Raw genomic sequence first — 13,399 nt, 5'->3', positions numbered from 1 at the left:
TTCTGGACTGATTCCTCACCGTTCTCATGATCATTGCAACTCCACGAGGTGAGATCTTGCATGGAGCCCCAGGCCGAGGGAGATTGACAGGTCTTTTGTGTTTCTTCCATTTGCGAATAATCGCACCAACTGTTGTCACCTTCTCACCAAGCTGCTTGGCGATGGTCTTGTAGCCCATTCCAGCCTTGTGTAGGTCTACAATCTTGTCCCTGACATCCTCGGATAGCTCTTTGGTCTTGGCCATGGTGGAGAGTTTAGAATCTGATTGATTGATTGCTTCTGTGGACAGGTGTCTTTTATACAGGTAACAAGCTGAGATTAGGAGCACTCCCTTTAAGAGTGTGCTCCTAATCTCAGCTCGTTACCTGTATAAAAGACACCTGGGAGCCAGAAATCTTTCTGATTGAGAGGGGGTCAAATACTTATTTCCCTCATTAAAATGCAAATCGTTTTATAACATTTTTGACATGCGTTTTTCTGGATTTTTGTTTTGTTATTCTGTCTCTCACTGTTCAAATAAACCTACCATTAAAAGTATAGACTGATCATTTCTTTGTCAGTGGGCAAACGTACAAAATCAGCAGGGGATCAAATACTTTTTTCCCTCACTGTAACTATGTGTTTTAAAATGCTGCATAAATACACATATTACATGGGTTTTCCTTTGCATAGGTTTAATATGATAACAATTCTTAGCATTACATCTACAATATGGTGATACTAGAAGATATAACCACATATAAATGCTATCAATCTCAATCAAATGCTATAACTCAATCTCAATCAGAATCAAACTCATTCAATCTCCAATCAATAGATCTATCAGATTCAATCTCTATCAATCTAAATCTCAATCAATGGTATCAATATTAATCACAATCTCAATATCAGAATCAAACTCTATCGATCTCTAATCAATCAGCTAGTCAAAAGTCAGCTCTGTTCTGTTTGTCGTTATAAGGCTTACCTGGAACACCCAGAAGTCCTGGGGGTCCGACAGGGCCGGGGACACCCTGGGAGCCGATGGTGGGTGATCCTGGAGGGCCACAAGCTCCGGGTCTACCAGGGATTCCAGAGTCACCTGGGAGACAGACAGACAGATACAGACCACACAACTGTTAATATAGCAATATTAACAAACTAGCTAGCTAATAAAATTCTCTATATCTGGACTAAGGATAACTTTTATTGAAGATTCTCCATTGAGCATGCTTTTAGTCTTGAACTAGGCTTAATCTGTGTCTGGTAAAATCAGTTCAGAAAAGATTTGGTTAGATTATAGTATGATATTGTTCACATATAAAGACAGTAAATAATAACATAGTCATCTTAAAAATGACTTTAATTCGAAACCACTGACAGAAACCACTGACACACACTTATTCAGTATACATTAGGTGACCAATGTGGGAATCAAACCCACAAAGTCAGTGTTTCTAAGCACCAAACTCCAACCGACCACACCATCAGAAGTTGGAACCGTACCTTTGGCACCAGGGTAGCCGTCAAAGCCGGATCGTCCTGGCAAGCCGGGGTTGCCAGGGAAACCAGAGTCTCCTTTGGGTCCAGGTAATCCTTTACATCCGAGGAAGCCTGGTGGGCCCTGGGGTCCTGGCAGCCCGAATCCTGGCTCTCCCTATCACACACACACACACACACACACACACACACACACACACACACACACACACACACACACACACACACACACACACACACACACAAAGAAAAACGTAAATGAATATCCAAACACAGACAAATGTAAACAGAGTCAACTGTGTTTGTCAGATAACTAGGTCTACATTTGCTGTTGACCTTAGCTTGATCCAATGCTATCTAGTTCGGATTCTCATTGCTGTACATGGAAATGACAGTAATTAAGTCCATCTACAGTAGTGGGGATGTGGTACATACCTTAGCTCCGGGTCCACCTTGCTGCCTGTCTCTATAGTAGTAGACTGTATCTATAGTAGTATAGTTAGTCTGTATCTATAGTAGTAGTGTTAGTCTGTATCTATAGTAGTAGTGTTAGTCTGTATCTATAGTAGTATAGTTAGTCTGTATCTATAGTAGTAGTGTTAGTCTGTATCTATAGTAGTAGTGTTAGTCTGTATCTATAGTAGCATAGTTAGTCTGTATCTATAGTAGTATAGTTAGTCTGTATCTATAGTAGTAGTGTTAGTCTGTATCTATAGTAGTAGTGTTAGTCTGTATCTATAGTAGTAGTGTTAGTCTGTATCTATAGTAGTAGTGTTAGTCTGTATCTATAGTAGTATAGTTAGTCTGTATCTATAGTAGTAGTGTTAGTCTGTATCTATAGTAGTAGTGTTAGTCTGTATCTATAGTAGTATGTTAGTCTGTATCTATGTAGTGTGTTGTCTGTATCTATAGTAGTAGTGTTAGTCTGTATCTATAGTAGTAGTGTTAGTCTGTATCTATAGTAGTAGTGTTAGTCTGTATCTATAGTAGTAGTGTTAGTCTGTATCTATAGTAGTATAGTTAGTCTGTATCTATAGTAGTAGTGTTAGTCTGTATCTATAGTAGTAGTGTTAGTCTGTATCTATAGTAGTATAGTTAGTCTGTATCTATAGTAGTAGTTAGTCTGTATCTATAGTAGTAGTGTTAGTCTGTATCTATAGTAGTATAGTTAGTCTGTATCTATAGTAGTAGTGTTAGTCTGTATCTATAGTAGTAGTGTTAGTCTGTATCTATAGTAGTATAGTTAGTCTGTATCTATAGTAGTAGTGTTAGTCTGTATCTATAGTAGTAGTGTTAGTCTGTATCTATAGTAGTAGTGTTAGTCTGTATCTATAGTAGTAGTGTTAGTCTGTATCTATAGTAGTATAGTTAGTATGTATCTATAGTAGTAGTGTTAGTCTTTATCTATAGTAGTAGTGTTAGTCTGTATCTATAGTAGTAGTGTTAGTCTGTATCTATAGTAGTACTATTATTCTGTATCTATAGTAGTAGTGCTAGTCTGTATCTATAGTAGTACTATTATTCTGTATCTATAGTAGTACTATTATTCTGTATCTATAGTAGTAGTGTTAGTCTGTATCTATAGTAGTACTATTATTCTGTATCTATAGTAGTACTATTATTCTGTATCTATAGTAGTAGTGCTAGTCTGTATCTATAGTAGTAGTGTTAGTCTGTATCTATAGTAGTAGTGTTAGTCTGTATCTATAGTAGTACTATTATTCTGTATCTATAGTAGTACTATTATTCTGTATCTATAGTAGTAGTGCTAGTCTGTATCTATAGTAGTAGTGTTAGTCTGTATCTATAGTAGTAGTGTTAGTCTGTATCTATAGTAGTACTATTATTCTGTATCTATAGTAGTACTATTATTCTGTATCTATAGTAGTAGTGCTAGTCTGTATCTATAGTAGTAGTGTTAGTCTGTATCTATAGTAGTATAGTTAGTCTGTATCTATAGTAGTATAGTTAGTCTGTATCTATAGTAGTAGTGTTAGTCTGTATCTATAGTAGTAGTGTTAGTCTGTATCTATAGTAGTAGTGTTAGTCTGTATCTATAGTAGTAGTGTTAGTCTGTATCTATAGTAGTAGTGTTAGTCTGTATCTATAGTAGTACTATTATTCTGTATCTATAGTAGTAGTGCTAGTCTGTATCTATAGTAGTACTATTATTCTGTATCTATAGTAGTAGTGCTAGTCTGTATCTATAGTAGTAGTGTTAGTCTGTATATATAGTAGTAGTGTTAGTCTGTATCTATAGTAGTACTATTATTCTGTATCTATAGTAGTAGTGCTAGTCTGTATCTATAGTAGTACTAGTATTCTGTATCTATAGTAGTAGAGCTAGTCTTTATCTATAGTAGTAGTGCTAGTCTGTATCTATAGTAGTACTATTATTCTGTATCTATAGTAGTAGTGCTAGTCTGTATCTATAGTAGTAGTGTTAGTCTGTATCTATAGTAGTAGTGTTAGTCTGTATCTATAGTAGTACTATTATTCTGTATCTATAGTAGTAGTGCTAGTCTGTATCTATAGTAGTACTAGTATTCTGTATCTATAGTAGTAGTGCTAGTCTTTATCTATAGTAGTAGTGCTAGTCTGTATCTATAGTAGTAGTGTTAGTCTGTATCTATAGTAGTAGTGTTAGTCTGTATCTATAGTAGTAGTGTTAGTCTGTATCTATAGTAGTAGTGTTAGTCTGTATCTATAGTAGTAGTGCTAGTCTGTATCTATAGTAGTACTATTATTCTGTATCTATAGTAGTAGTGTTAGTCTGTATATATAGTAGTAGTGTTAGTCTGTATCTATAGTAGTAGTGTTAGTCTGTATCTATAGTAGTAGTGTTAGTCTGTATCTATAGTAGTAGTGTTAGTCTGTATCTATAGTAGTAGTGTTAGTCTGTATCTATAGTAGTAGTGTTAGTCTGTATCTATAGTAGTAGTGTTAGTCTGTATCTATAGTAGTAGTGTTAGTCTGTATCTATAGTAGTAGTGTTAGTCTGTATCTATAGTAGTAGTGTTAGTCTGTATCTATAGTAGTAGTGTTAGTCTGTATCTATAGTAGTAGTGTTAGTCTGTATCTATAGTAGTATAGTTAGTCTGTATCTATAGTAGTAGTGTTAGTCTGTATCTATAGTGGTATAGTTAGTCTGTATCTATAGTAGTATAGTTAGTCTGTATCTATAGTAGTAGTGTTAGTCTGTATCTATAGTAGTATAGTTAGTCTGTATCTATAGTAGTAGTGTTAGTCTGTATCTATAGTAGTAGTGTTAGTCTGTATCTATAGTAGTAGTGTTAGTCTGTATCTATAGTAGTAGTGTTAGTCTGTATCTATAGTAGTAGTGTTAGTCTGTATCTATAGTAGTAGTGTTAGTCTGTATCTATAGTAGTAGTGTTAGTCTGTATCTATAGTAGTAGTGTTAGTCTGTATCTATAGTAGTAGTGTTAGTCTGTATCTATAGTAGTAGTGTTAGTCTGTATCTATAGTAGTAGTGTTAGTCTGTATCTATAGTAGTAGTGTTAGTCTGTATCTATAGTAGTAGTGTTAGTCTGTATCTATAGTAGTAGTGTTAGTCTGTATATATAGTAGTAGTGTTAGTCTGTATCTATAGTAGTAGTGTTAGTCTGTATCTATAGTAGTAGTGTTAGTCTGTATCTATAGTAGTAGTGTTAGTCTGTATCTATAGTAGTAGTGTTAGTCTGTATCTATAGTAGTAGTGTTAGTCTGTATCTATAGTAGTAGTGTTAGTCTGTATCTATAGTAGTAGTGTTAGTCTGTATCTACAGTAGTAAATGTAGTCTCTATCTACAGTTGTGGGGCTGTACCTTAGCTCCAGGTGCACCTGGCTGTCCGGGGAACCCGTCCACACCTGGTCTACCTGGACTTCCGGGACCACCTGGCACACCAGGTGAGCCAGGGAATCCTACGGGTGGGGACAGGTGAGATGACAGGTCAGTGATGATGATAATAGTTTACTAATCTATCAGAAGCTTCTAACGCCATGACATCATTTTCTGTAATTTTCCAAGCTGTTTAAAGGCACAGTCAACTTAGTGTATGTAAACTTCTGACCCACTGGAATTGTGATACAGTGAATTATAAGTGAAATAATCTGTATGTAAACAATTGTTGGAAAAATTACTTGTGTCATGCACAAAGTAGATGTCCTAACCGACTTGCCAAAACTATAGTTTGTTAACAAGAAATGTGTGGAGTGGTTGAAAAACAAGTTTTAATGACTCCAACCTAAGTGTATGCAAACGTCCGACTTCAACTGTAAGTCAGGGCTTTAAGCCTAGTCCCAGTCCAAAAAGCATGTTCAATAGAGATTCTTAATTGAAAACCCTTCTTAGTCCAGGGCTAGGCTTAATCTGTGTCCGGGAAATTGGACCTTGGAGTTCATATTATAACCATACAGGTGAGACTGTGCCTGTCCATGTATTTAGTGTTTACCTTTAGCTCCGGGGGGTCCTGGCAATCCGATGCCGGAGGGGCCGGGGTCACCCTTGGGACCTGGTGACCCGGGGAAACCGGGCAATCCTGGCCCGCCAGGGTTACCTGTCGACACGGAAGTGAACACATTTACTACACTACTACTAAACAGTTCACTAGTGTATACCTCATAGAATTACATCAAATATTCTCCCAAACAACACCGAACATCTCTCCGTTACTTTCCCACCGACTTTACCTTCTACCTCATCATTCTGGATGAAAGCTAAAGTACCAATTCTATCCATCCAGGTGAATGTAGACCTGTGTAGGTACAGGTGTTATCTACCTGGGCTTCCAGGTAGACCGGGGTCTCCATCCTGTCCTCGGGGTCCTGGGTGGCCCTTCTCTGCTATCGTCTGACCCGGCTCCCCTTTACCTCCTACAGGTCAGAGGTCAAGGGTCAGAGATTAGGGAGTTGGGGTACAAGAGTTGTAGTCATAGAAGAGTGGTCCTCTGTAGCTCAATTAGTAGAGCATGGCGCTTGTAACGCCAGGGTAGTGGGTTCGATCCCCGGAACCACCCATACGTAAAAATGTATGCGCACATGACTGTAAGTCACTTTGGATAAAAGCGTCTGCTAAATGGCATATTATTATTATATTATTATAAGAGCAGCAGTTGTTGTCATCGATGCCAGGCAAAGCTAATGGTAACCAGTTGTAGTAATCGATGCCAGGCAAAGCTAATGGTAACCAGTTGTAGTAATCGATGCCAGGCAAAGCTAATGGTAACCAGTTGTTGTCATCGATGTCAGTCAAAGCTAATGGTAACCAGTTGTAGTAATCGATGCCAGGCAAGCTAATGGTAACCAGTTGTAGTAATCGATGCCAGGCAAGCTAATGGTAACCAGTTGTAGTAATCGATGCCAGGCACAGCTAATGGTAACCAGTTGTAGTCATTGATGCCAGGCACAGCTAATGGTAACCAGTTGTAGTAATCGATGCCAGGCAAAGCTAATGGTAACCAGTTGTTGTCATCGATGTCAGTCAAAGCTAATGGTAACCAGTTGTAGTAATCGATGTCAGGCAAAGCTAATGGTAACCAGTTGTAGTAATCGATGCCAGGCAAGCTAATGGTAACCAGTTGTAGTAATCGATGCCAGGCACAGCTAATGGTAACCAGTTGTAGTCATTGATGCCAGGCACAGCTAATGGCAAATGTATGATAACAAAAATAACATACACAACATCCCTGGACTCCATGTGTTAATGTATCTCACTTTTATCAACATTTCAGTTACTACATCCCTGGTCTTCAAGAATATCAACCAACGTATCTTACCTGGTGCTCCAGGTGTTCCTGTTCTCCCCGACACACCCTGGACACCCTTCTCTCCGGGGGGGCCCTGGGGGCCGAAGCCTGGGGATCCGGTGCCACCCCTGTCACCTGGGAGACCCTGCAAACCGGGCTCACCTGGAGGTCCTCGCTCACCCTTCACTAATAGAGATCCCTGCAGAGAGAGAGCAAGAGAGAGAGAGAGAGAGAGAGAGAGAGAGAGAGAGAGAGAGAGAGAGAGAGAGAGAGAGAGAGAGAGAGAGAGAGAGAGAGAGAGAGAGAGAGAGAGCGTTATGTAGAATGCTATCTTGTGGGAGAGATGGATGGATGGATGGTTGGATGGAGGGATAGCTGGATGGATGGATGGATGGATGAATGAATGAATGGATAGACAAATGGAGGTAGGGATAGAGGGAAAGAGAAATAGTGAAGGGATGAATGGATGGAAGGATGGATAGAGTAAAGGAGAAATGGAGGGAGTGAAGAACAGTTGGATGGGATGGATGGATGAATGGATGGATGGATGAAGGGAAGAGAGAGAGAGGAACACATCGCTACTCACAGATTTTCCTTTGAGTCCAGGAGCTCCAGGACCGCCATCCAACCCAGGTCTTCCGTTCAGGCCAGGCAGGCCAGCGGGTCCTGGAAGCCCTGTGTCTCCCTGGTCTCCCCTCACCCCGTTCAAAGCAGTAGCATTACCTGGGTCACCCTTCTCTCCTGGGAAACCAGGAGCACCCTGGGGACCGGGCAAACCCTGGGGTAGAGAGCGGGATGGAGGAGAGAGAGATGGAAGGATGGAGGGGTCAGTTAGATACTCTGTCAAGGCTATTATAGACACTTATGGACAGTTTCCAGGACACAGATTAAGCCTAATCCTAGACTAAAAAGCTTTTTCAATGGAGATTATCTAATTGGTGTCCGGGAAACAGGCCCTAAGTTAGTTAGTCAGCCTCTAGGTTAGCCTACTATAAAGGTATTCTAAGTGTAGACCCAGTTTCAAACCAGCTTCAAGCCAGTGTCAATATGAGCTAGGTGGGGCAAAATCCAATGTTCTTATGTTGAACAATAATACAGTCCGAAACATTGGTCCCTAGAATTGTGGGGGTTTGAAAACAGGAAGTGGAGGTTTGAAAACAGGAAGTAGGAAATTAAAAGCAATAAGTACTTACAGAAGAACCTGAGGGCCCTGGGCCACCTGGGAATCCTATGTCACCTTTAACCCCTGGTCCTCCTGGTCGACCTGAGAGAGGAGAAGTGAAGGAGGAGAGAACGAGGAGAGAAGGAGGAGAGAGGGAGGAGAGAGGGATGAAAGAAGGAGAAGAGGAGGTGGGAGGAGAGAAGCATGAGAGAGAGGTGTTATGTAGAGTATTGTGTTGCGGTGGCCTGCACATTGCCAAATCAGGTGTCTGTTTTCTCCTCTCTACTCTGTCTTACCAGGTGAGGATATACAGAACCAGGTAGAGAGATAGGTGACCAGGTGAGAGGGGTGCAGTCTTACCTGGGAACCCGGGAGGTCCGGGAGGGCCTGGTGCTCCAGGGACACAGTTGCGGCTGGAGAAACAGTTCACGCAGGTGTCTCCCTTCTCACCTGAAACACAGACGGACAGACGGACAGACGGACGGACAGACAGTCATGGATGTCAGACACAGTCCCAGTTTTGGGATCGACATCAATTATACATTAGTTCCTTATTGTCCATGTTACTATGACAATACTCTGGAGGTAAACAACCGAGAACACCACAATAATATCAATAGAATATCGACCATTTAGCCAGAGGAGAATGACTGGCCCCTCTCATTGATGTTTGGGGTACTCCGGTCGGCCTTCAACTTGAGATACTCAATGAGAGGGGTCAGTCGTTCTCCCCTGGTCGCGCAGCCTGAAACATCCCTTTCTGGACCAGCTCAAACTGCGTACGTTATGTCTTGAGAATCCCCTCATGCTGATCTTCAAATGCGCCATTGAGACTTCACATAGGAATGAATTGTGTAGAAAGTGGATAGAAATGTATTGTGTGTAAAACCAGTCTATTAATAGTCAATAACACAGCCAGCCCACCCTCAAAACACTAGCTTACTAGGGATGGTTTCATTATGCAGTGTGCTATCTATACTGTAGCTATATACAGTATTTAGCTGCTATTTCTAAACGTAAAAAAAAAATACGAAAATAATTGCACAAATTCAGCTGCTATTTATTGTTGAACTCAGGCTAATAGCCTACACAAATGGACTGCAATATTCAAGGTAACTTACAGTGGGGGAAAAAAGTATTTAGTCAGCCACCAATTGTGCAAGTTCTCCCACTTAAAAAGATGAGAGAGGCCTGTAATTTTCATCATAGGTACACGTCAACTATGACAGACAAATTGAGAATTTTTTTCTCCAGAAAATCACATTGTAGGTTTTTTAATGAATTTATTTGCAAATTATGGTGGAAAATAAGTATTTGGTCACCTACAAACAAGCAAGATTTCTGGCTCTCACAGACCTGTAACTTCTTCTTTAAGAGGCTCCTCTGTCCTCCACTCGTTACCTGTATTAATGGCACCTGTTTGAACTTGTTATCAGTATAAAAGACACCTGTCCACAACCTCAAACAGTCACACTCCAAACTCCACTATGGCCAAGACCAAAGAGCTGTCAAAGGACACCAGAAACAAAATTGTAGACCTGCACCAGGCTGGGAAGACTGAATCTGCAATAGGTAAGCAGCTTGGTTTGAAGAAATCAACTGTGGGAGCAATTATTAGGAAATGGAAGACATACAAGACCACTGATAATCTCCCTCGATCTGGGGCTCCACGCAAGATCTCACCCCGTGGGGTCAAAATGATGACAAGAACCACACGGGGGGACCTAGTGAATGACCTGCAGAGAGCTGGGACCAAAGTAACAAAGCCTACCATCAGTAACACACTACGTCGCCAGGGACTCAAATCCTGCAGTGCCAGACGTGTCCCCCTGCTTAAGCCAGTACATGTCCAGGCCCGTCTGAAGTTTGCTAGTGTGCATTTGGATGATCCAGAAGAGGATTGGGAGAATGTCATATGGTCAGATGAAACCAAAATATAACTTTTTGGTAAAAACTCAACTCGTCGTGTTTGGAGGACAAAGAATGCTGAGTTGCATCCAAAGAACACCATACCTACTGTGAAGCATGGGGGTGGAAACATCATGCTTTGGGGCTGTTTTTCTGCAAAGGGACCAGGACGACTGATCCGTGTAAAGGAAAGAATGAATGGGGCCATGTATCGTGAGATTTTGAGTGAAAACCTCCTTCCATCAGCAAGGGCATTGAAGATGAAACGTGGCTGGATCTTTCAGCATGACAATGATCCCAAACACACCGCCCGGGCAACGAAGGAGTGGCTTCGTAAGAAGCATTTCAAGGTCCTGGAGTGGCCTAGCCAGTCTCCAGATCTCAACCCCATAGAAAATCTTTGGAGGGAGTTGAAAGTCCGTGTTGCCCAGCGACAGCCCCAAAACATCACTGCTCTAGAGGAGATCTGCATGGAGGAATGGGCCAAAATACCAGCAACAGTGTGTGAAAACCTTGTGAAGACTTACAGAAAACGTTTGACCTGTGTCATTGCCAACAAAGGGTATATAACAAAGTATTGAGAAACTTTTGTTATTGACCAAATACTTATTTTCCACCATAATTTGCAAATAAATTCATAAAAAATCCTACAATGTGATTTTCTGTAATTTTTTTTCTCATTTTGTCTGTCATAGTTTACGTGTACCAATGATGAAAATTACAGGCCTCTCTCATCTTTTTAAGTGGGAGAACTTGCACAATTGGTGGCTGACTAAATACTTTTTTTCCCCACTGTAAATTAAATCCAACTTGAGAGACTCCCCTGGTCTCCTGAAGTCCTCCTTTTTTGTGTGCAAACCACGGCCTGTAGGTCCAGGTTGCGGGCCCGTCTGTTTTCTATAGGCTACTGAATATTGGTAACCCAGACTTTCCTGAGAAATTGTGCATTGTACATTAACTGTATGTCCATTGCGCGGCACACAATTTAAAGGGGGGGTGTCTGGTACGCCAGTGCACATAGGACCACAAACAAAAAAACATTCTCTCTCTCTCTATCTCCCTCTCTCTTTCTCTCTTTCTTGCTGTCTCTCTTTCTCTCCTGCCCACCTTACACACTCTCTCTCTCTCTCTCTCTCTCTCTCTCTCTCTCTCTCTCTCTCTCTCTCTCTCTCTCTCTCTCTCTCTCTCTCTCTCTCTCTCTCTCTCTCTCTCTCTCTCTCTCTCTCTCTCTCTCTCTCTCTCTCTCTCTCTCCGACCCACCTTTCTGTCCGGTCTCTCCTTGGAACCCTGTATTCCCTTGTTGTCCTGGTAACCCGGGGGCCCCTCCCGTACAGTTAATACCCCCATTGGAGACCCCTGGGGGCCCAGGAGGTCCTGGAGGTCCCTGCTGCCCACGGGCGCCAGATCGTCCTGGGGGCCCGGGGAGGGAGATGCCTGGTTGGCCCTCGTCTCCCTTCTGGCCGCTCTCTCCCGGGAAGCCTGGAGAACCGGGCTGGCCCCCAACTCCAATACCTGGGGTTCCTGGTTGACCTGGAGGACCCGAGAGACCTGGGGAGGACAGGGTGTCAAGGGGAAATGATCACCATGAAAACTGGGTTCACCAAGCCCCTTAAAGTAGGAGTGCTGATCTAGGACCAGGTCCTCTGTGTTCATATAATCTTATTCATTATAATCTGAAAAGCAATCCTGATCCTGGATCAGCTCTGACTAACTTTATGAATATGGAGTACCTACCAGGTTGTCCTCTGTCTCCTTTCCTTCCTATCTCCCCAGGACGCCCAGGTTCTCCTGTAGGCCCAACTGTTGGTGGACCACTGGTCACCTGCTACATAATGGGATAGAAAGGTTACCATCACCATCTAGTGGTCACAGTCTGATACTGCACAGTCTGCAGTCACCACTGGTCACCTGCTACATAATGGGATAGAAAGGTTATTATCACCATCTAGTGGTCACAGTCTGATACTGCACAGTCTGCTATCACCACTGGTCACCTGCTACATAATGGGATAGAAAGGTTACTATCACCATCTAGTGGTCACAGTCTGATACTGCACAGTCTGCTATCACCACTGGTCGGTCACCTGTAACAGTAATCGGATATAAAGGTTAGTATCACCATCTATTGGTCACAGTCTGACACTACACAGCCTTTAGTCTGACCACTGGTCACCTGTTAAAGCAGATTTATGCTTGATCTGGCAAAGGGGACTGGAGGCTCCATACAGAGGGTGTGATGCAATTGCGGTGCCTCCGGAGGCTTGCAGAGGCCAAATCGAGCTCCGTACGGCGATGCCGTGCACCTCACAAATGTTGTAACAATGCGGATGTCTCCTTATAGCTCCGTATAGCTCCACATTGACATGATTGGTTGATGGTAGGTGGGGGCTGTACATCCTGTATAAACACAAACTCACTTCCTTGACAACTTCCTTGACAACAAACATGGAGAACTTTGACGAAAGGCTATCAGAACAAGTTCACAAATAAAATACACCTTTATGATACCCCATCTAGTGTTCACAATCTAATACTACAGGATGCCGAGTCTAGAGAAGGTTACTCTGCCAATGCCAGGGTTACATTGCCATCTAGTGGTCAATGTCTAAAACTATGGAGGGCAGCATTAGTTCACAAGGAAAGACGCACAATGATTATGATTGTAATACAGCTGAATGAATACATAAATTGTTTACTCACCACGCCTGGATGTCTAGGGTATCCACAATCACCTTTGTCACCCTGAGAGAGAAAAAGATACAGATGGATGGATGGTTGGATAGATAGATCTTTAACAGAAAATATGACTGTTCATTATATATCTCACAAAACTCACCCTGTCACCATCCTGACCTGGCAGACCTGGACCACCTGGTTCTCCTTTACTACCCTGAGAGCGAGAGAAATAGAGAGAGAGAGAGAGAGAGAGAGAGAGGGTGAAAGAGAGAGAGAGAGAGAGAGAGAGACAGGGTGATAGAGAGAGAGAAATAGAGAGAGAGAGAGAGAGAGAGAGAGAGAGAGAGAGAGAGAGAGAGAGAGAGAGAGAGAGGTGAAAGAGAGAGAGAGAGAGAGAGAGAGAGACAGGGTGATAGAGAGAGAGAGAGA

At 42.0% G+C, this 13,399-nt stretch overlaps 1 protein-coding gene across 1 annotated transcript in view; it reads right to left on the bottom strand.

Annotated features, from left to right (window-relative positions):
• The window catches only part of LOC121554196 (collagen alpha-5(IV) chain-like), a 105,582-nt gene that overhangs the window by 33,154 nt on the left and 59,029 nt on the right, over window positions 1–13,399 (bottom strand). The window contains exons 16-26 of the mRNA XM_041867676.2: window positions 12,029–12,119; window positions 11,555–11,842; window positions 8,747–8,836; window positions 8,418–8,488; window positions 7,811–8,002; window positions 7,255–7,423; window positions 6,260–6,352; window positions 5,932–6,036; window positions 5,304–5,401; window positions 1,486–1,636; window positions 968–1,081 (exon numbers count right to left, since the gene is read on the bottom strand). Of these exons, the coding sequence (XP_041723610.2) occupies window positions 968–1,081; window positions 1,486–1,636; window positions 5,304–5,401; window positions 5,932–6,036; window positions 6,260–6,352; window positions 7,255–7,423; window positions 7,811–8,002; window positions 8,418–8,488; window positions 8,747–8,836; window positions 11,555–11,842; window positions 12,029–12,119 (1,462 nt within the window). The remainder of the gene's footprint in view (window positions 1–967; window positions 1,082–1,485; window positions 1,637–5,303; window positions 5,402–5,931; window positions 6,037–6,259; window positions 6,353–7,254; window positions 7,424–7,810; window positions 8,003–8,417; window positions 8,489–8,746; window positions 8,837–11,554; window positions 11,843–12,028; window positions 12,120–13,399) is intronic.

The sequence above is a fragment of the Coregonus clupeaformis genome, unplaced genomic scaffold (genome assembly GCF_020615455.1).
Source record: "Coregonus clupeaformis isolate EN_2021a unplaced genomic scaffold, ASM2061545v1 scaf0089, whole genome shotgun sequence".
Classification (NCBI taxonomy): domain Eukaryota; kingdom Metazoa; phylum Chordata; class Actinopteri; order Salmoniformes; family Salmonidae; genus Coregonus; species Coregonus clupeaformis.
Note: the sequence above shows the minus strand (reverse complement) of the source record. Positions and strands in the feature narration are given on the sequence as shown.